Source organism: Vicugna pacos, chromosome 1 (genome assembly GCF_048564905.1).
Source record: "Vicugna pacos chromosome 1, VicPac4, whole genome shotgun sequence".
Taxonomy (NCBI): domain Eukaryota; kingdom Metazoa; phylum Chordata; class Mammalia; order Artiodactyla; family Camelidae; genus Vicugna; species Vicugna pacos.
This window is the reverse complement of record NC_132987.1, coordinates 26,707,331-26,731,452: the sequence shown is the minus strand read 5'-3', so window position 1 is coordinate 26,731,452 and position 24,122 is coordinate 26,707,331. Positions and strand designations below refer to the sequence as shown.

Below are 24,122 nucleotides of genomic sequence, written 5' to 3'. Positions count from 1 at the left end.
TAAGAAATAAACATGAAAATATTTAGACATAAAGAATCATGATGTACATAACTTAGTCTTAAATTATTCAGGTGAAAAATTTTATATAGATACATAAAGAGGGAAACCAAAAATGATAAAGCAATAGGTTGCCTCCAAAAATTCATGTCCACTCGGAACCTGAGAATGTTAATGTGTTTGGATATAGGTTCCTTTCAGATGTGACCAAGTTAAGATGAGGTTATAATGGATTTGGGTGTCCTTATAAGAAATGGAAATTTGAATAATGAGACAACGTGACACCAAGTGTTTCCTGCTGTGATGCAACAAGGAGGGATCACCAACCTCAGGGAACAGCAAGCTATTTCTGTGAAGGCCAGTAATAAATATTTTAGTTTTTTGTGAGCCATACAGTCTCTGCCACAGCCATGTGACTGCCACCGAAACACAAAAGCAGTGCCTATCTATGAAAACAAATGGGTGTGGCCGTGTTTCAGTGAACCTTGTTTATAAAAGCAGGTGGCAGGTTGGACACCCACAGGTCGTGGTTTGTCGACCTGCAACATACATGGCAATCCCACCAAAAATGTTTAACCTGAATCTAATCATGAGAAAACAATCAGACAAATCTAAATTGTGGGGCATTCTATAAACACAGACCCGGAGTTTTCTTTAAAGAAGTCAATACAATGACAGACAAATGGAGGAGGGGCTGTGTCAGATTAAAGGAGATTAAGAAGACATGATTTGCCTTAGAAACAATGAACAGTGCATATATGTAAATTTTTTAAAATATGTGCAGTATATTGTGTATATGTATTTACATGTAATATATTGTATATGTGCAGTCAAACTGTAACAATTCTACCTAATAAAACTGAGAAATGAAAAAAAATAAAAGAGATGGAAATTTGGACACATGCACACACACACGCACATGGAAAGAAGCCATATGAAGATGGAGGCAGAGACTGGAGTTATGCTGCCACAAGTCAAAGAAAGCCAAGGATTGCCAGAAACCACCAGACACAAGGAAGAGGCAAGGAAGAATCCTTCCCTAGATCAGAAAGGAAACGACCTTCCCAACACCCTGATTTTGGAATTCCAGCTTCTAGAACTGTGAGAAAATAAATTCCAATTGTTTTAAGCCATCTCGTTTGTGGTACTTTTGCTATGGCAGCCCTGTGGAAACTAATAGAGTAAGTAACAAGTGAATCTGAGTAAAGGGTGTTTTGGGACAATTTATGCAAGAATTTTTTTTTTTTTTTGCCGTCTTAACAGTCTTTCCCAGAACAGAAGTTTTTAAACTTTGAAGCGAAGTTTTCTAAGTTTGAAATTACATCCTGAAAGGTTAAAGACAAATACAACAAGGCCAAGGACTTGAGTAGACACTTCTCCAAAGACAGACAGATGGCCAACAGGCACATGAAAACATGCTCAACATCACTAATCTGGAAATGCAAATCAAAATCACATTAATGAGATACCATGTCACATCCATTAGGGATACACCAAAGCCAGAAAACGACAAGTGTTGGCAAGGATGTAGAAAAACTGGAACCTTGTGTACTGCTGGTGGGAATATAAAATGATGCAGCCACTATGGAAAATGGTATGGCATTCCTCAAAAAATTAAAGAGACTTACCATTTAATCCATTAATCCCACTTTTGGATATATCCCAAAAGAACTGAAAGTAGAGACTCAGATAGTTGCAACTCCATGTTTATAGCAGCATTATTCACAATAGCACCCAGGTATCCATTGAAACATGAATGGATAAACAGTACGTGGTGTGTACAAAGAATATCATGAATATTATTCAGGCTTAAAAAGGGAAGAAATTCTGACACACACTACAACATGGATGACCCTACAACACAGATGAACCTTGAGGACATTATGCTAAGTGAAATAAGCGAGTCACTTATTATTCTACTTATATGAGGTAACTAGAGTAGTCAGATTCATAGAGATAGGAAGCAGAATGGTAGTTGCCATGGGCTGGTGGGAGGGGGAAGTGGAGAGTTACTGTTTATTGGGTACAGAGTTTCCGTTTGGGACGATGGAAAAGTTCTGGAGGTGGATGGTGGTGATGACTGCACAACAAGGTGAATACAGGTAATGTCACTGAACTTTTCATTTAAAAATTGTTAAAATGGCACATTTTATGTTATGGATAGTTTACTACAAAAAATACAATAATTGTATGTGTATGTTTGGAGGCAGGGTGGCCTTGACAAGCTGATTCTAAATTTACATGGAAATACGAAGTGTCAAGAATAGCTAAAAATTGTTGAAGAGGAGCAAGGTGGGAGGACTAACTCTATCAGATATCAAGACTTACCATAAACCTAGATAGTAACTGAGATAGTATGATATCCCTGTAAGGATAAACAGTAAGACCAACAGAAGTCCAGAAACAAATTCACACATATGTGGACACTGTTATGTTAGAAGTGAACTGACACTGCCAGCTGTGTATTTTTAATAATTAGCTCTGGGACACTGGATATCCTTATATAAAATATCAAATTGGCAACAACTTATATTGGGCCCCCTACTTTACAGGACCAGTTTAGGTAGACTAAACGCACAAATATGAAAGGCAAAACTATAAAGCTTTCAGAATATAACACAGTATTTCAGATCTTAGAGTATGGAAGAAGTTGTTTTAAAACATGCCATAAACATGTTTAAAACCACTATCATAAAAGAACTTTAGACATATGAAAAAATAAGTCAGAAACTAGAAGACAGTTAAGACACACAAAATCAGTGAAGAACTGATTCAACACACACCACAACTCCAGGACGAGGTTGCAAGAACATACAAAGAATTTCTCTTACATGTGAAAAGTGGGGAGGACAACCCAACAGGAAAATGACACGAAAAGTGCTTCATCGAAGAGAAAATCTAACTAGTAAATAAACATATAAACAAGCACTTAACCTCACTGACACGGAGGGAAACATAAATTAAAACCACTGCGAGTTATCTTTATAAACCCATTGGATTGGCTAAAATTTAAGTCTATCAGTACAAAATATTGGTTCATATGTGGGACAACAGGAACTCCTATACACTGTTGATGGGCATATAAACCGGTTACATCATCACTTTGAAGAAGACTTGGCATTGTCCAATAAAACCGAAGGTAGGTATATCCTATGAGCCAGCAATAACCTGCTTCTAGAGAAGAATACTCTAAAGAAATTCATGTTCATATACATCAGATATATGTACAAGAATGTTCCTAAAAGCATAGTCTTTAATGGCCCTAAACTGGGAAAACAAAACACTATACATCAATTATACTTCAGTAAAAAATAAAAAAAAACCCCTCAAATTTCTATTAATAGTAAAATGGATAAATATTTATAAAATGGAATGAAAGTGAATGAACTACATATACATGCAATAAAGGTTAATTTCACCAAAAAATGTTAATAAAAAGGGTAAGACCAAAAAGTGCACCTTAAAAAATGGGAAAAATTAAATCATATTGTTTTGGAATGTATACATAAGTGATAAAACTTAAAGGCAATGAAATGATTATCATAAACCAGCAGTGATTACTTCCAGTGGGGAGGAAAGGATTACAAACTAGAAGGGGACACAGTAGTTTCTGCAATGCTAGTGATGTTCTATGTCTTAAATGATAAGGATATACACCACTCCAAACAGATAAACATGGCTAGAGAAAAACACACAGTTGTGCTGTTGGTTCATAGCTATGAACCTGAAAGGGTTCAGGCCCCCAGGAAATCATATTATATTTCCCTAGTCCATTTGCCCATCTGCTCTCTTAGAATAATATTTTATAACTTTCTGTTTTTAAAACTAGAGCATCTCCTCTCTTATCCTCAACTTTCAGTAGATGATGGTGTTTCCTACTTCACTGAGAAAATGAAGTAAAGAACATTTCTACAGGCTCACCACCATAACCACTACCAGGATTTTGCACCCACAGATTCTATCTTCCCTTAGCTCAGCGCTCCATGCTACTATCTAAGGCCAACCCACCTATTTGTACACCAGATCCCACGCCTTCTTGCCTTCTCAAAAACATTATTACAGCAATTCTCCCACCTATCACCTACATCACCAATTTCCTTCAGCAAATAGGCTGTTATTTCTTAACCAAACTTCCCCTACCAGCTACTGCACCATTTCTTTGTAGTTAAGAGTTCTTGGAAAAGTTGTCTTTAGTTGCTATCCCTCTCCTTCCATTCTCAAGCCCACTGCAATCAGGTTTTTGGCTTGACCACTTTGTCGAAACTGCTCATTAAGACAGTCAATAACCTCTAATAGTCAATTGTCATCTTACATATCTCTCAGGAGCGTTTGACACAGGTGAGCCCTCCTTGCTCCTTAGAGATTTGCATCACTTGTTTTCTGTAAACTACTCTCTTCTGGTTTTCCCCTATATAACTGGTCACTCCTTCTCAGTTTCCACTGCCGATTCCTCTTCTTCCTTAACGCTGGTATGTCCCCATGTCTTTTGTATTCTTCCATCCATTTATACTCATTCTCTTGGTAATCTAATCCAGTCTCGTGATTTAAATACATCTTTATACTTATGCTCCCAGTGCAGACCCCTCTCTTGAACTCCAGACTCATTTAAATGTCTAGCAGACATCTGAAATTCAGCATGTCCAAAACTGATTTCCCAAATTTTCTCCTAAAACCTGCTCCACCATTTATTAAATATCCTTATTTCCATTTAAGGCAATGCTATCCTGCCAGTTGCTGAAACAAGAAAATCTGGAGTCATCCTTGTTTCCTCTCCCCACATCTAGTCCATCAATAAATCCAGTACATTCCATCTTGCAAATATATCTAGAATTTAAGATTTCTTCACCTCCTCTACTGCTACCACTCTAGTCCAAGCCACATTCATCTCTCACTTGGGTTACTGCAGTAGCCTAACTTTTCATTTAGATCTTATCTTTTCTCTGCTCAAAATCCTACAATGGCTACTCATCTTACTCAGAACAAAAGCAAACTATGCATGCCCCTTTTAGCCCAGCACAATATCAACATTACTTTTTTTTTTTTTAACATTTTTTTCCTGGTTTTAGGAAACACAAAAACAAACACACAAAATGGAGTTTAAAAAAGTGATTCCTAAAGCCAGTCCTCAAACTGGTCTAAAAATAACTTTTACTTAATCCACACTGCATGATGACAGTGCACTGCATTTTTATGTCACTATTTATTTCTTTTAACATGTGAGTTAACCTATTTTTTGTTGTTAAATTTTACATTTTTCATAAAATAATGGTTATTATAAATGGTAGGTTTTTTTAAAGTTTGTTACTTGGAAAAATAAAAATTTTGCAGAACTAAGTTTTTTTTAATTGAAGTATATTTGATGGAATTAAGTTTTAATGCTATACTTACAGACACAGAAAACACACTCATGGTTACCAAAGGGAAACAGGTCAGGGGAGGGATAAATTAGGAGTTTGGGATTACCAGATAAAAACTATACACAAAATAAATAAACAACGAAGTCCTACTGTATCGCACAGGGAACTATAGTAAACATCCTGTAATAAACTATAATGGAAAAGAATATGAAAAGTAATATATGTATATGTATAACTGAATCACTTTGCTGTATAGCAGAAACTAACACTCACTGTAAATTAATTATACTTCAATTAAAAAAAACAGAACAATTTACTGGTATATGAAATTGAAAAGGCTGGGAATTGGCCCAAAAGATTTAACAAGCATGCACCTGCACTAAAAGTTCACTAAAGCATAGGTAGGGGAAACCACATTTGCTAGAATTTTAGACCCATGCCCCTCTCCAGCTCTGTCAGAACTGGCAGTGTGACGTTAAATATTTTGCCTTTTTGACCTGACCCTCTATTTCTTCACCTATAAAATACCCATTGTAGTACCCATTTCATAAAAATATGAAAATTAAATGAGATGATACACCTGAAATATACTGACACATAATAGCTACCTATAGTGTTCAATTAACACAACATTATAAACAATGTGTTTAGTTAATGCAATGTTAATACAGTGGTGTATGGTGGGAGAGAGAGTGGAAGGAAGCTCAGTGGGAGCAGACAGACCACCCTGGTGCAGAGAAGTCTTTTATCCACTGATGTTTACAACTTCCAGCATGTAGTGATAATAAAACACATTTTGGTCAGTTTCACTATGATTTTTCAATCTTTGAAGACCAAGTACCCTCTTCTTGCCTCCACCAAGGTACACCAAAGCAAAAGACCATCTCCCACATTCATTCATTCACTATTAACTGAGTATGGTAAGGACTTAGAAGGTAGCATTAGAATATGATCACCATGTATTTTTCAATAAACTAAGGGTGGTTACTTAGCAAATAAAAATATTCACTTACCTTTCTTGAATTTATGGACAGGGAGTTTCTTAAGTTGATCTTTACGAAGTCTGTTTCTTCTAGCTCTATGTCTATCCTGGACAAATTTTGTGATCTAAATATAAAAGAGAAAAAAAAAGGGAATCAGATATTCAATATGCAAATGGAAAATGGCCATTAAAATAATAAATGTCTTTTAAGTTTCTAGATAGCTGCTATAAATCAATTCAATATATTTAAATTGTAATCACAATATTATTAATTAAAACACTAAAGGTAAGTTATCATTAGTGATTAGTTACCCCATAAAATATCCTAGAATTTTTATTTATTGACCTAAATTATCTTTAATTTACTCTGACAGAAACATTATAAATAACATATAACAGTTTGTGAAAATACAAATGGTAGGCTTTAGGTTACAAAGACTTCACTGGATCAAGAATGAGAGGGTTGGAATTTTTCTAAGTTACAAAATAATAAAATTTTCAAACAACTATTAGTCATTGCACTTGCAGTGGTTCTAGCAGCAAAATGGGCAGAACTAATACAGAACAGCTGTACTATAAATATTCAGAAACACCAGATAAAATATACAAAATATTTTAAACTACTAATTACTATGCTCGCAAAAATAAAAATGAAGTCCATGGGGCCAGAACCAAATACTAAAAGCAACACCCATAAAAGAAAATTTTGACAAATTTGACTCCATCGCTGTTAAGGACTTCTGTCCTCAAAAGACACTGTTAATAGATGAAAGACAAGCCACAGACTGGGAGAAAATACTTATAAATTGCATATCTCATAAGGGATTTCTATCCAAAATATATAAACAATTCAAAACTTAATATGAAAACAAGCAACCCAACAGAAAAAAAATGGACAAAATATATGAATAAACATTTTGCTACTGAAGATAAACAGATGGCAAGTAAGTAGTTGAAGAGATGCTTAATATAGTCAAGAGGAAAATTAAAATCCAAATCACAAATACCACTATATACCTATTAGAATGATTAAAATGAAAAAGACTGAGTATACCGAGTGTCGGCATGGAAGTAGAGGAACTGGCACTCTGATACACTACTGAAAGGACTGTAAAATGGTACAACCACTTTGAAAAGTAGTTGGTGGTTTCTTATAAATTCAAATACATATATACCAAATGACCTAATCATACCACTCCTACTTATATTTACCCAATAGAAATGAAAGCATAAGTCTATGTAACAGCTTATACACAAGAAGTCTATGTCAGCTTTATCTGTAATAGACAAAAACTAGAAACAACCCAAATTTCTTCAACAAGGTAAATGGATAAACAAAACTGTGGTACAGTCATACAGTGGAATACAACTTGACAATAAAAAGTAATGAATATCAACATACTCAGTAACATATATGAATCTCAAAATAATTCTTCTGAGAGAAAGAAGGCAGACACAAAAGAGTACATAGTTTATGATTCCCTGTATATAAAGTTGTAGAAAACGCAAACTAATCTATATGACTAAAAGCAGATCTGTGGTTACCTAGAGATGTTGGGGAGGGGGAGAGGTACATGAAGAAGAAATTTGGAAGGGGTGAAAGGGATAGATTACCATAGAGCATGAGGAAACTTTTTGAGCTGATCAATATTTCATTATCTTGATTGTGGTGGTGGTTTGAAAGATGTGTGTATATGTGTGTATGTGTGTGTGTGTGTGTGTGTGTGTGTGTGTATATATGTATATGTCATAACTTAACTAACTTGTACAATTTAAATATGTGCAGTTTATTAATATGTTAATCATACTTCAATAAATGTTTATTCTAAAAATTTAAGGATAACAACAATATAATGTAAGCTTTCAAACTAGTACGAGAGAGAGGTGGAAAGAAAGAGAAAAAAAGTTGAGTAATCCAAATCTATATAGTTAAAAAAAAAAAGAGTAAACAACATAAATTAGTCCAAATCACAAAAAATGTAAATGGACTAAATTCACCAGTTTTTTCTTAACAGAGTATATCATATTGGGTAACTAAAAGATTCCAACCATATGCAATTTACAAAATACAAGATTAAAACTTAATGACACATTAAGATAAAAATAAAGGTTAAAAAATACAGAGATGGATAAAGATATACCATGACAATACTAAGCAAAAGCTGATGTATCAAGTAAAATAGGATATGAGACAAAAATCATCATTAGGAGATATTTATCACAATGTTAAAAAGGACACTTCGCCCAGAAAATGACAAAATTATGTGAGAAATACACAAGATCACAAGCTCAGTAATTTCTAGCTCAGGCAGACCAAAAAAAAGAAATATATATAAACAGCTCATATGACTTAATAAGAAAAAAACAAACAACCCAATCCAAAAATGGGCAGAAGACCTAAACAAGCAATTCTCCAATGAAGACATATGAATGACCAACAGGTGTATGAAAAATTGCTCAATATCACTAACTATCATAGAAATGCAAATCAAAACTACAATGAGGTATCACCTCACACCAGTCATAATGGCCATCATTCTAAAGCCCACAAATTATAATTGCTGGAGAGGGTGTGGAGAAAAGGGAAACCCCCTACACTGTTGATAGGAATGCAGTTTGGTGAAGCCATTGTGGAAAACAGTATGGAGATTCCTCGAAAGACTAAAAACAGATTTATCATATGATACAGCAATCCCACTCCTAGGCATATATCCAGAAGGAACACTAATTCAAAAAGACACCTGCACCCCAATGTTCATAGCAGCATTATTTACAATAGCCAAGACATGGAAATACCTAAATGTGCACTGGATAAAGAAGTTGTGGTATATATATATAATGGAATACTATTTAGCCATAAAAATGACAACATAATGCCATTTGCAGCAACACGGATGTTCCTGAAGAATGTCATTCTAACTGAAGTAAGCCAGAAAGAGAAAGAAAAATACCATATGATATCAGTCATATGTGGAATTAAAAAAAAAGGCAAATGAACTTATATATAAAACAGAAACAGACTCACAGACATAGAATACAAACTTGTGCTTGCCATGGGGGAGGGACATGGGACGGGATAAACTGGGAGTTCAAGATCTGCAGATACTGACAGGTATATATAAAATAGATAAAGAAGTTTATACTGTATAGCACAGGGAAATATATTCAATATCTTGTTGTAGCTCATGGTGAAAAAGAATATGAAAATGAATATATGTATATTCATGTATGACTGAAAAATTGTGCTGTACACAACACTGTAAACTAACTATAACTCAATAAAAAAAATGTAAAGACTACAGACCTATGATACCCAATACAGTAGTCACTATACATATATGTGCACTTGAAATGTGGCTAGTCTCAATTGAGATTTGCTGTAAAAGTATAAAGTACACACTAGATTGCAAAGACTTAGTACAAAAAGAGTGGAAAACATATTTTATATTTATATTAACTGAATGTTGAAATACATTTTAGATTATTAGGTTAAATAAATATAGTCTTTAAGTTAATTTCACCTGTTTCTTTTTACCTTTTCAAATTTGGCTACCAGAAAATTTTAAATTACAAGAAATATCATTCTACTGCCTAGCACTGATTTAGAAAACAGAAGAGAACAAAAAACTATAGACAATTGCAATGATTGCACATTTCTGTGAATATACTAAAAACCACTAAGTTGTATAATTTAAATGGGTCAGTTTTGCATTATGTGAATTATATCTCAATAAGTCTGCCTTTAAAAAAAGACTGGACAAAAAAATACACAAGCTCAAACTAATGGACATATATATAAATCTTTGCATTCCACAATTCTTTTCACACACATGGGGAATGTTTTCAAAATTTAACCACAATCACCATGTCTCTTTGCCACCAGGATTCTAAATAACTTGAGAAATAAGATCACAAATGGCAGATGGAGGCAGGTGGAGTACCTAACTCAGTGGAGAAAGAGAATCTTTTCCTAAACCACAGAATTAGATTGCCTCACCCACCCACGTACAGACAAAGACAACTCCAGAATGGAGCAGGCCTTCCCTTCACAGCAGAACCAGTCCTGGAGGAGATGAAGACAGGCTGGTCCCAAGAGAAAGGTAAAGCTAAGCCAAGCATGCCCTAATTTATTCTTTCCAAATGTACCACACAGGTAAGATACTTCATTGCCTCTAAGACCAAATGAGTAAAAGTGCAGGGAAGGGCAAAGGAGTATTAGTAATTGACTTCCCCGTTCACATGGATGGAAACGTCAAGAGTGGTAAAGAAATGTCCTATATAACAGTGAAAAAAATTTTTTTTAATTTAAACCAAATAAAAATAAAAATATTCCTTATCAAAAGTAATGAATTATATACAACTAAAGCGACTGTGAAAGAGAAATTTATAAGCCAAAGGCATAAACTAGAAAGAAAAAAAGAGTAAGTATACAGCTGATCAAGCTAGAAAAAGAAAAGTAACGTATCCAAACAAAATAGAAGAAAGAAAATAATGCTAAGAGAAAAAATTCATGAGACAGATTAAAAAAGAAAGTAAAGACATTAGAATATAAGTCCCATGGGAATTTAAGCTGCTTGATATCAGGGATTTTTACCTATTTTCCTCAGAGGAAACTTCAGACCCTAGACAAATGCCTAGGTTTATCACGGGTGCAGAATAAGTATTTGTTGAATGAAAGAAAAGAAAGAAAATCTCAAAGTCCACTACTTTCAAGACAAACTTCTGACAACACTATGCAAGGCACAGATGGATATGAATAAACAGAACTCATTCCACATATGTGGAATGAAATTCTCTTTAAATTGTTATATGAGTATGTAAATATCATAAGTCACTTTATACAACAATACTTGAAAACAGACAAAACAGACAATTTCCTAGAAATACAATTCAGTTCGAAGAAGTAGACAAAATATGTCCAAGCAATTATGAAAAAGGTCAGCAGACCCAGCTGATTTTACAGACAACCTTCACCAAAAATTCAAGTAAAAGATAATTTTGATTTTATTTTTAAAAAACTCTTTTAGAAAACAGAAAATAAGAAAAAGCTTTAATTTTATGGGCTAGTTTTATCTTGTCTAATTATTTAAACTATAGTAAAATACACATAACAAAATTTTCTATCTTAACCATTTTTTAAATACACAGTTCTGTGGCATCAAGTACATTCACATTGTTGTGCTACCATCACCAACATCCATCCACCAAACTCTTTTCATCTCCCAGAACTGAAACTCTGTACCCATTAAACAGTAATTTTGCAACCTCCCCTCCCTACAGCCCCTAGCAACCACTATTCTACTTTCTGTCTCTGAATCTGACTACTCTATGTACCACATATAAATAGAATCATACAGTATTTGGCCTTTTGTGACTGACCAATTACCCTTAGCACAATGTCTTCAAAGTTCATCCATGTTGTAGCATGTGCCAGAATTTTCTTTCTTTTTAAGGCTACATAATATTCCATTGCATATATATATCACTTTTTGTTTATCTATTCATCCGTCAACGGACAGTTGAGTTGCTTTCACCTTTGACTACTGCAAATAATGCTGTTATGAACATAAGTGTACAAATACCTGCCTACTCTCTGCTTTCAATTCTTTTGGGTATGTCCAGAAGTGCTATTGCCTGATCATATGGTAAATTAATGTCTTTTTTTTTTTTTTGAAGAACTGCTATACTGTTTTCTATACTGGCTGCTCCATTTAACATCCCTACCAACAGTGCTCAAGAAGACTGACTTGATGTCAAAATTATTCTAGCTCCATAAAACTAAAATTTCCCCTTACCTGGACATTCAGATTGCTAATATTTTATTTAGGATTTTTGCACCTTTGTCCAAGTGTAAAACTGGCTGACCCATATTAGAAATCTGAATAACCCATCATGCAAAGACATAATTTATACATCATAATCAAATAAATTTTATACCAAAAATACAAAGATTTTTTAAATTTACAAAACAAATTAATCCAACATAAGAACAGAGTAGGAGAAAAAGTAATGATTATTACAACAGATAGAAAAACATATATATAATTCAGCACCATTCATTATTTAAAAAGAAAAAAGCAAATAAAAATTTGTTTCCTTTTCTTCTAATCCTTATACTTTTTTTTCTTGTTTTACCAGAAAATATAGCACAATGTTAAACAGGCATCCTCTTTTTTGTTCCTGACCTTCAAGGGAAGGTTTCTAATAATTCACCATTTAATGATGTTCACTTTAAGTTTTTAGTCAATAATCTTTATTAATTTAAGGGTAATTTACTTTTGGCTTGCCAAGGTTTGTTGTTCTACCCTTCTATACTTCTTTGCTTCTACATTGAAAACCCAAGAGAATCAACAAATTCAAATAACCAGAATAGGAGAATTCAGCAAGTTTGCAGAGACAAGATTAATATACAAAAATCAATAATGTCCAGTATCCAAATGTTGGCTACTAAATACTACTCTTCAATTTTAAAAAACCAGGGCTCCTTTGAGAAATATCTTATTCTAGCGCTGAGGCAAGAAAAACAAAAGATGAGCCTGGAGCTTCTTATGGTACCAAACACCGAAGAAGTACTTACAAAACAAAAGGATGGGTCGAATTGAAGGGATGCAAGACCCAGGCTAACAGAGCTCCCAAAGCCAAAGCTCGAACAATTTAAACAACAAAAATAAATAGTGTAGTACTGGATTATTACCCAAAGTATAAAATAAATATACAGAGTACAAACCAATATAAATAAATGATTGAATAAATAAATAAATAAATGCCAAGAAGAAATAAATCTTCCTTACAAAAGAATTCCAAATAATATATACAGATACTTCCTCCTTCCAGTAAGTGGAGCTTAATTCCTGGCCCTCCCCACCTTTAGGGCACACCTCAGTTCCAAAGAAAGAAGAGAAAAGAGAAAGAGAAAAACATTAACTTCATGGTGGAGAAACCTGGCAATCATCACCTCAACCAAGGGGTGAAGGTTAATATTATCATTGACGTTGTGCAGATATCATATAGCCCCTGACAGGATATGATGAGAAGGGCACTTCACTTCAGTAATACTCTTTTTAAAAACCTATAACCTAGTCTAACTGTAAGAAAAGGGTCAGATTAAGGGACATTCTATGGGATACCTCGCCAAGATCCTCAAGACTGCCAAGGTCATGAAAAATGGGGAGAGACTAAGAAGCTGTCATAGATCAGAGGAGACTGGGAATACATGACAATTAGAAACAGTGTGGTAACCTGGGCTGGGTCTTGGGACAGAAAGGAAACATTCAAGGAAAAACTGGTAAAATCTATACAAAGTCTAGAGTTTACTAACAGTAATGTACCAATGTCCATTTCTCAGTTTTGACAAGTGTACCATGGTAAAGTAAAATGTTAACAATAGGGGAAACTAAATGAGGAATGTACAGGAACTCTTCTCTTTGCAACTTTTCTGTAAATCTTAACATTATTCCAAAATTAAAAGTTTATTTTAAAAAATCAATAACGTTCTTATACCTTAATAATAACCAATTAGAAAATGCAATTCCAAAAAAGTCTAACAAAAGAGATGCAAAATGTTTACAGAAAAAAAGATTATTAAGCTGATGGATATGAAAGGCCTAAATAAATTAAAAGAAATACCACAGCATCATAGGAAGATTGAACATTTCAAAGACAGTGTTTAATCTTTGAATTAATCTATGAATTCAGTACAATAATAAACTCATTAGATGTTAATATAAATACTTTTTGAAAATAAAAAAGTTAGAGACAATAGTGGAATTGTTTTGTATCTTTGTAAATCTCTTTTAAAATTTATCTTAACAGAAACAGAGAGATTCTCATATCTGCTTCTGCCTTCAATTTGTTTTGATATCACACACCACGTAGCCTCGCCACTATAAACCCTGAGGGAATGAGAGTGACAAAGGCAAATCATATCTTAATATCAGTATTAAAATAATTTTGACCTTGCAGACCCACTAAAAGTCCTAAGACCATGCCTTGGTAACCACTGTTCTGGAGAAACAATGTGTCAGTCTCCCTTAATCTCCAGCCCTCAAACTATTCCTTATTTACATTTTAATATAAGAATTTTCAAACACAGAGAAAAGTTGCAAGAATTTTACAATAAAAACCCATATACTCACTACCTAGATCCTACAATCAGCATTTTACTATACTTTTTATCACATATTTACCCATCCTGCTATCTACCCATCAATATATTTTTTTCTCTTAATTTTATACAATGCATTTCAAAGTAAGTTGCAAATATCAGTATATTTCCCCCCAAATACATCAGCATATAAACTCATTACTTAGAGTTTAATACTTTTTATAGTTCTTTTTTTTTTCCTTTTTGGGTTAACTTTACTTACAATGAAATGCACAAAATTTAAGTACGCAATTTGGTGATTCAGACATTGCAGCCCAGAGCTCTCTCAAGATATAGAACATGACTCTCCCTCCCCAGGAAATTCCCTCATACCCTTCTGAGTGAATCATTCACTCTTTCCTAGCCCCCTAGAAGCAACCACTGTTTTGACTTTTTTCCTACCCAGATTATCTTTGCCTTTTCCAGAACCAGTCATATAAATGGACTCATACAATATGTACTCTTTGATGTATGGTTTCTCTCACTCAATACAATGTCTTTTAGAGCCATTCATACTATTTTTTTTAGGTTTTTTCGTTTATTTGTTTGTTTGTTCTAGAGGAGGTACTGGGGATTGAATCCAGAACCTCATGCATGCTAAGCATGCACTCTATCACTTGAGCTATACCCTCTCCCCTACTCAATACAACGTGTTTTAGAGCCATTCATACTATTTTTTAAAAAGTATTTAAAGTTAATTTACCTACCATAAAAATGACTATCAAGATGAGACAGATGCCCACTATGATAAGGAAGGGGATTAGGTAGTACTCCAGAGGAAGACTAAATTCCGGAACTAAGATGATGTGGCCCCTGGAAGAAAACAAAATTTAATAATTGGGAAATATTAATAGTTGCCAAATTATGGTGTTAATTAAGAACAAAGAAAATGTTTTTAAAAGGCATTTAGACACTACAATGCAATCCATCAGACACATCTCATTTTATAACATATGATTTCCAATAATTTAAGGGATGCTTTTTTCATCTTTAAGTCCATTTTACATATTTGCCAAAATAACTTGCCTATATAATTAAAAGGAAGCTTTTAGACTGAGTAGAGGAAATCAGCCAATTAATACTTACCATATTACCGTGTCCATCCCAGAAACGTGCATTTACTGAATTCAGTAACCTAGGCAAAAGTTAGCATATTTTGCATACAAAATCAACATTTAAAAATGGCATTACTCGGGGGAGGGTATAGCTCAGTGGCAGAGCACGTGCTTAGCGTGCACAAGGTCCTGGATTCAATCCCAGCGCCTCCTTTTAAAAAAATTAATAAATAACCTAATTACCTCCCCCCCAAATAAATACATTTCTAAAAAATGGCAGTATCTTGGGTGGTATGTCAACAAGAACCTCCACCCCAACCAAATTACTATTCATCAGTTCCTTGTATGAAAAAACTCTGGAGCCACTATTGACAAAAATATAGTCCCTACTCCCTTTATGCTTTACATAAACTTGTACCAAGTACAACATATACAGCCCTGCACTCCACATTCATTTGTGAGATATGGAATGGAAAACTGGCAAAGCAATGCACCAGAGTTGTAGCTTCTTCTCTATTCTCAACTTTTTACATTGCTTGACTGAAACAAAACAAAACAAAACAAAACAAAACAAAACAAAACGTGTATGTTGTGTGGGAGAGTAGAGAATACCACATGCCTTATTCTTCTTTGTTATTTACCATGTTATTAGTTACTGTGATACTACTATTATAAAAATTGACAGGGACTGATGAAATGAAACTGATCAGAATAAGCACACTATTTGTGTTACATGAGCAAATTTTACAAGGCAGCAAAATCCTGCAATAGAAAATATCCTCAGTCTAGGGAGTCTGTTCAGAAAGATGACTGATTTCTCCATTGTACTCTGTGTTACTCGACTGGTATGGTGCCAGCAACACCACTTTGTTACCTACTACTGGGTGATTTTCAGATAGCAACTCCAGGTATTCACAACAGAAGGGTTAGATACAAAACAAAAATTCTCAATATACAAGGAAATAAAAACAGGCTGACCCCTTCCCCTATGTTAGGATATGCTTAGGATATCAGAGTACTTTAAAAAATAACATGAAAGCCAATTACTTCTATTCCAAAGTGATTTTTAAGTCTTTATGCTATAAATAATCCTATTCACATCCAAAGAGCTCTATCAATCTTCAACAAAAATAAAAACAAAAAAGGTAACACCAGGAATTTCCCTCAATAATTTACATATTTTCCAAAAACTACTAAGATTGCTAAAAAGCATTTTTTACTTCACTTTCTAGCAGAATAGAAGATGACAAAGATTTATATGCATTTTTGTAACTTTACATAAAATACTGAAGTGACTGATACATCATCAGAGTAAAAGAGAGACAAGCTGTCTGGGATGTCCTATTTGCTACCATTTCTTCCAGCCTAAGACCAGCTCTGTACATAATGTCCCTGTTCTTGGCACAAACCCTCTGAAACTGCCTCAGGGCTAGGGCTGAGATATAGTTAACAAGTGGTGCCACTTTTAAATAGATAAGCCTTTCCATGAGGTGCTGATCCTCTGCAACCTCCCTACCGCACTCCCACCAACCAGCTATAAAGTAACATTGTGAGGGTTTAGAAGCCAGACTAAATGATTGATCGGTCGCTCTATCTATCTATCTATCTATCTATCTATCTATCTATCTATCTATCTATCTATCCATCCATCCATCTATATAGTTTAGTCAGTCTGATATCTCAGACCATTTTAGTTTACTGTCAAGATATATTGTGAAGATTTTTAAAGGCTCTACAATTGACAAGTTTTAAGTATCTTAAATCAAAAGCTCAATGTACATTCAAGATACTGCTTTTTTCTTAACTAAATTGCTAATGGTGGAGGTGGTGACAGCAATGATATATGGTGGAGAACTGCAACAGAACATCAGTCGTCCATCTTTATCTCTGTTTTCTCTGTCCAGGCTCTTACAGCTTAGGCTGCAGACTCATCCCTGTCCTGTCCTAACACCAGGTCAATTTATATTTGAAAGAGGAGATATTTAATAGCTTTAGTAAGTATCTTCCCACACTACCTCCATGTCCACCCCACAATACAGTATATTCCACGTGCTCTGTAGCCAAGAACTGCTCAGTGAAGCAGAATCCTAAGCAACCTAGGAAACAGTGTCTTATTTTCCTTTGCATGAGGTCCGAGGGTAATTTTAAACCAGGTGTCCCCGCCTAAACTTTAAAGCAATAATCTCTAATTCCCCAATTCCTCTGTTGACATGAGGTCTTGCCTTGTCTGTTTTGTTATCCAATCCCCGCCATCTTGGATCAAAGAACTGGAGCCAAACTACTGAGCCCCAGTGGATATACAACCATACACCAGAGTCTTCTTTCCTATAAACAACTTTCCAGACAGTGACCTGTGATCAGCCCAACCGCTGGACACCCTCACTATTTCAGCTATTAGTCTGAACGTGCCCCTTTCAGATGAAACTCATGACTGCCTCATCAAACAGCCTACGTCCCCTGCTAGGTGTCCCATTTGTGACACATCCTGTTTTGCTGCCCCAGTACACTGTTCTGTCTTGTTGAAGAATGCTGAGGTAGCATAACAACAGTTTGATTTCACCGGCTTTTACTGAATATCTACTTGATACAGTCATTGTACCTGGTGCTACGGATGAAATATGAAAAAATAGAGTACTTAAACATGAGAGAGAAGATTTTAGAGTTAAAAGGAATTTTGAGAATTTTTTATTCTAATTCTTCATTTTCAAAAGAGAAAAAAATAGGTCCATGAAGATTAAATGACCCTCTAGTGGCCACAGCCTAGCAATCTCTCCAGTGTACCTTGCTACTTACTATGAGCAAACACAATCCTTTCCTCTGTCCACAACTGTTAAAACGTACATGCCATCAATATGTTTTCTCTCCTACTAAAAAGTTACAAAATGCTTTTAGAGTTTAATTTTTTAAAGACCAAAACAAATAAAAAATACTAAATGGTTTACAAAAAAGTTCTCTATGAATAGAAAATGCTAACTTAACCAATGAGTTTCCTTATCAGAGTGGCAAGCACTTAAAAAGACTGATAATACATATTATTGGCAAGAGCAGAGGAAAACACTGGCTCTCCTAAAAAACCAATGAGTTTTCTTATCAGAGAAGCAAGTAATTTAAAAGACTGATAGTACATATTATAGGCAAAAATAAAAGAAAACATTGGCTTTCCATAATTGATTCGCTTTTTGTGGAGGGCAGTATGACAGCTGTTTACTTAAATTTAAAACTGTTGTACTCCAGCAGGTCCACTTTCAGGTGCTTTCGATAAAGACACATTTGTACAACCGCACGTGATGTATGATCAAGGATATCTTCATAGCACTTTCTGAAGTAGACAAAAGTTGGGAGAGGAGACTAATGGCTAACATTTATGAACCATTTACTATGTAGCAGGTATTCCTCCAAGAATTTGATTAACGTGTTTAATCTTCATAGCAGTGTTGTATGCTGTAGGCACTACATCACTTTTAAAGATGAGAGAATCTAAGGCCCAGAGATGACAAGTTTTTATTGTTGTTGAAGGTCACACAGCTAAGAAGTGATGGAAACCAGAATTAGAATGAACAGTAGTTAAAAGGAATAAAGTACAATAAAAGAGAAATGGATGGATACTTTCTTAATATGATAAAAAGCCAGACCCTTAAAGACGAAACAAGAAGCTTTCTCACTAAAGTGAGGAACAAGGTTAAAATGCCTGCTATCTCCATTACTATTTAACATGGTATGGAAGGTACTAGCCAACGCAATTAGATAAGAGAAAACAATTATAAGCATAAGAACTAGGAAGGAAAAGATAAAACTATTTCTATTGGCAATGGAAAAACTCTGCCAACAGTAAGAGAATTCAGTCAAATCGCAGGTTATAAAAACCAATGTACAAAAATATGCTTTTATAAATATAATAAAAACCAGTTAGTAGATAGAGTAGAAGAGTAGACCTCACTTAATAGCAAAGAATAAAATATCTAGGCATAAATTTAATGAGAAATGTTTTTCTCACATTGGTTTTGAGCTAGAATAAACTTCCTGAGTACATAAAAAAGAGAGTTGAACACATGGAAGGACATACCATGTTCTTGGATAAGGCGATTTAACATCCTAAAAGTGTTAATTCTCCCTAAATTAATTTAGGAGTATAATGTAATTCTAATAAAAATATCATCAGGTTTTTCCAGAGCTAGACAAGTTGATTATCAAATTCCTTTGGAAGGAGAAATCAAAATCCTCATACATTGCCATTGCTGGCAGGAATTTAAACGGTACAGGTACTTTGAAAAACAATCTGGCAGTTCCTAAAAAGTTAAGCATATGATGAGCACTCTAAAGTGCATGTAGATATTGAACTATAGTGCTGTACACCTCAAACTTACATAATCAAAAAAATTTTTTTAAGATAAACACAGAGTTACTACATAACTCAACAATCCATTCTAGGTATACATTCAAGAGAAATGAAAGTATAAGCACACACAAAACTTGTATGTGAATGTTCACAGCACTATTATTCATAATAACCAAAATGTGGAAATTAGCTAAATGTCCATCAATTGATGAATGGGTAAACAAAACATGGTATGTCTAAACAATGGAAACTATTCAGCAATAAAAAAGAATAAAACTACAACATGGCCAAACCTTGAAAACATTATGCCTAGTGAAAAACACCAATCACCAAAGATCACTTATTGTATGATTCCATCTATGTACAATGACCAGAAGAGACAAACTCAAAGAGACAGAAAGTAGATTAGCAGTTGCCTGGGGCTGGTGCTGGGGAAGAGAACGTAGGGACTAGAGAATGACTGCAAATATATACATGCTTTCTATTTGGAGTGTTGGAAAGTTGTAAAAGCAGAATGCAGTGACAGTCAGCTGCTTCCTCTCTCGCTCGCTCTCTCTCACCCTCCACCTCTCTCTCTCTCTCTCTCTCTCTCTCTCTCTCTCTCTCTCTCTCTCTCTCTCTCTCTCTCTCTCTATATATATATATATATATATATATATATAAGACTCTATAACTATACAGACATCACTGAATTTTGTATTTTAAATTGATAAATTTTATAGTATGTGAAACATATCTTATTAAAGATATTAAAAATTTGAAAGAACAGCAAGAACAGCTAAGAAAAATCTGAGAAAGAGGAGTAGGAGTGGGGGAGGGTATGCTCTAGCAGATACTAATGTATATTATAAAGCCCTGTAATGAAAAACAGTGTGGTATTGGCAGACATAAGACAAAGAACAGAAAATTCAATTATGCATGGAAATATGGCAGTATCTCAAATGGGGTTAAGGATGAACATTTTAGGAGCACTGTTGGGATAACTGCATGATTATTTGGAAAAAGATATAATTGGATACATTCTTCAAAGTATATAAAGGATAAATTACAGATGAGCCAGAAATTTAATGTTAAAAATGAAACCATATAAGTATAAATGCAGGTAAATTCCACTATAACCTAGAAGCAGGGGAAACTTTCCTAAGACTGAAAATGAGCAGCCCAAAGGAAAAGATTACTACATTTGATTGCATTAAAAACCAATACCATTGGAGTACAAAACATACCTGTAACATATAATGAACAAATGGTTAACATATCTAACAAATAAAGAGCTTCTAAAAAGAGAAGAAAATTACCAACAAGCTAATAGGGAAAATGGGCTAAAGATAAACAGTTCATTGAAAATGGCATGCAAACAGCTCTTAAGCATTTCTTAAGCATAAAAAAGGACACTCAAATTTGCTTATAATAAGAGGAATACACATTAAAACTGCAACAACATACCATTTCTCACCTATCTGATTAGTAAAAATCTAAAAATCTGACAATATATTTTGTTGGTGACTCTAGGGGAAAAGAGACACTTACGTACTGTTGCCATAACTATTATGGATGGGAATTCGGCAGTATCTAGCAAAAGTACAGATATGTTTAGCCTCTGACTTAGCAATTCCACTTCAAGGAATTGATTCCAAAGGTATACTAGCAAAAACATGAAAAGATTTCTATGTAAGCTTATTCACTATAGCACTATTTATAATAGCAAAAGACTGTAAAATTCCGATGTTCATCAACAGACAACTGGCTGATTAAACTGTAGCCTACAAAAGGAGTTCTAGGCAGCTGTTAAAAAGGAATGAAGAATATCTCTATTTACTGATATGATATGGTTTCCATGATATACTGTTAAGTGAAAAAAAAACAAGATAGGAAATAATGTTTATGTACTGAGGGTGGAAGATGGAGAAGACGAGATAGATATTGGCTTATAATTTTAAAAAATTAAAGAATAAACTAAACACTTAAAAAATTATTACTTATAAGGTAAGTAATATAAGGTGAGGATGGAAAGGAATAGGGTGGACAGGATGGATGACACTCAGAAGGTGACCTTTCCTGAATACATATTGTTTTGTTGATTCTGACTTTAAGCTTATACATAATTATAGAAGTCACAATGCGGGGGTGGTAAAAGCAATCCTTAAAATTTTAAAGCAAAATGAATCAATTAGACCTATGTTTCCAGTTGATAGCATCAGATCACAGAAGAATTATCTCAAAGTCTTTAAAATGTGATAATCTGATTCTGTGTCCATATGATATCTTAAGAAGAGAAAGAAGTGTTTTTTTTAATATTGGTAATAGTTTTGGTATTGTTCTTCTGAGTCTGCTGTATGTGTACTGTGTAATTAAAGAAGAAAATAAATAATTATGATGGTGTCTTCAAGCATCAAAAAATAAACTACAGATGTAAGGTCAATGAAATAGAGTAAAAATCCTATAGTCCTGAATTTAAATTGGAAGCAACAGTATCATGATTTATTATATCTTTAAAACCATATATATTTCTTAGCTCTATTCACTGAAAAGCCCTAGAAAGAATGACAAACCCAGGAATAATGATCACCCCCTCAGTCTCTAAATACCATGTTCAATTAAGAGGAACCAGACCTCCTTGGAGAAATGACTGGTTCCATGTCAGGGAAAGAATGGAACAAAATGGGCCTGGAACACCTTATCAGACAGAAAACTAGGAGCAATCAAAACCTCCTAGATTCATGCAGAAAGAAATCAGGATTAAACCTGAGTAAGTCTGAAATGAGACAATGTGAACATCTATAAAGATGATAACTGCAGTGGACTGAAGCATATTAAATAGGTTTTCACTCATGAGTTCGTTATACTTTAAATATATGTGTTAAATCATCTTTGGAAAACACTAGCAAGCCAAATCATTTTAAAAACAGTAAATAAAGGGGAAGAATCAAGTGTTTATCCTATCTTTCCTAAACAGACTGTATATCAAAGTAATCAAATCATTTATAAGATGTGAGTTCTCTGTATAGAAGTATTTTAGCTAATAAATGAAGGAGGAATTATAAAATTAGATTAGCTGCAAATCCTAAAGAACTAATCCCGACTGATCATTAATGATTGATCACACTACAAAGAGGGAACCAAATATTATGCCTCCTGATGGAAATACATAATAACATAAATTATTCTTGCCTTACCTATCTATCCTCCTGGCCCTCCAACCACACTTGAATTTGAACAAACCTCTAGATCTAATTAGCTATTTACAGGGAACACAAGTAACAAAGGAATATTCTAGGCAATACACCAAGGATGCAGTCAGGAATGTCCAGACTGTGGTAAATTTTACAGGACAAACGATACTGCTTCTTCAAAAATAAATGATTAGGAAAAAAGAAAAAAGAGGCATAGCAAACTTACAGATTAAAAATAGGGTGATCACATGTCCTGATTTGCTCTGAAGTGACAATAAAGACAAACGTGTTGATATTAATGTTTACTTTAAAAAAAAATGTGAAACAATGATAATGTAGTTATATATTTTGTATATAACCATAACCTTATCTTCTAGTGATATATTCTGAGATGTTTACAGGTGGGATGACAGGATACCTAGGACTTGCTTTGAAATAATCATGGTGTGGGGAAGGAAGAGTTGGGGGAATACCTGAGGCTGGACAGTCCAAACAAAACTGGCCATGAGTTGATAATTTTGAAACTGAATGATCAGATTCATCATATTCATCTCTCTACTTTTAAATATGTTTGTAAGTTTCCATAATAAAAAGTAGAGTAAATTAAAGTGTAGGTAGGCAGGCAGGCAGACAGACAGACTGACCAACCAGCTGCCAGCAGATAGATGAAGCAGACAGTATGCGCAGGTCTACAATCCCTCACGCACAGTTCTGAAACCTAAAAAGCTTTAAAAAGTAATGTTTGCAATTCCTTTGATGGTCAACCTGAACTGAACTGACATGATAAAATACTCATACATTCATTGCAGAGAGAGATATGTAATTTGTTCAATTATGGGATGCTGCCTCAAATCCTATTGGGACTGTTGCTTAACTTTAAAAAATCTGAAAGTGTTTCAATTCCATAATACATCTGTCCCCAAGAGTTGGGATAGCGATTTTGTGGACTTGTATTAACATGAAAAGGGTCTAAATATTAAGTAAATAAAGTATGTTACAAAAGCACTAGGTATTCTATGGTACCATTTTAATGAGCACATTATCACTAATTAATGTCAGCATTCAAATACAGAGGAAAA

At 34.2% G+C, this 24,122-nt stretch overlaps 1 protein-coding gene across 2 annotated transcripts in view; it reads right to left on the bottom strand.

Annotated features, from left to right (window-relative positions):
- The window catches only part of RNF13 (ring finger protein 13), a 116,097-nt gene that overhangs the window by 17,141 nt on the left and 74,834 nt on the right, over nucleotides 1–24,122 (bottom strand). For both annotated transcript variants that reach the window (XM_006202797.4, XM_031678861.2), the window contains exons 7-8: nucleotides 15,187–15,292; nucleotides 6,368–6,461 (exon numbers count right to left, since the gene is read on the bottom strand). In XM_006202797.4, the coding sequence (XP_006202859.1) occupies nucleotides 6,368–6,461; nucleotides 15,187–15,292 (200 nt within the window). The remainder of the gene's footprint in view (nucleotides 1–6,367; nucleotides 6,462–15,186; nucleotides 15,293–24,122) is intronic.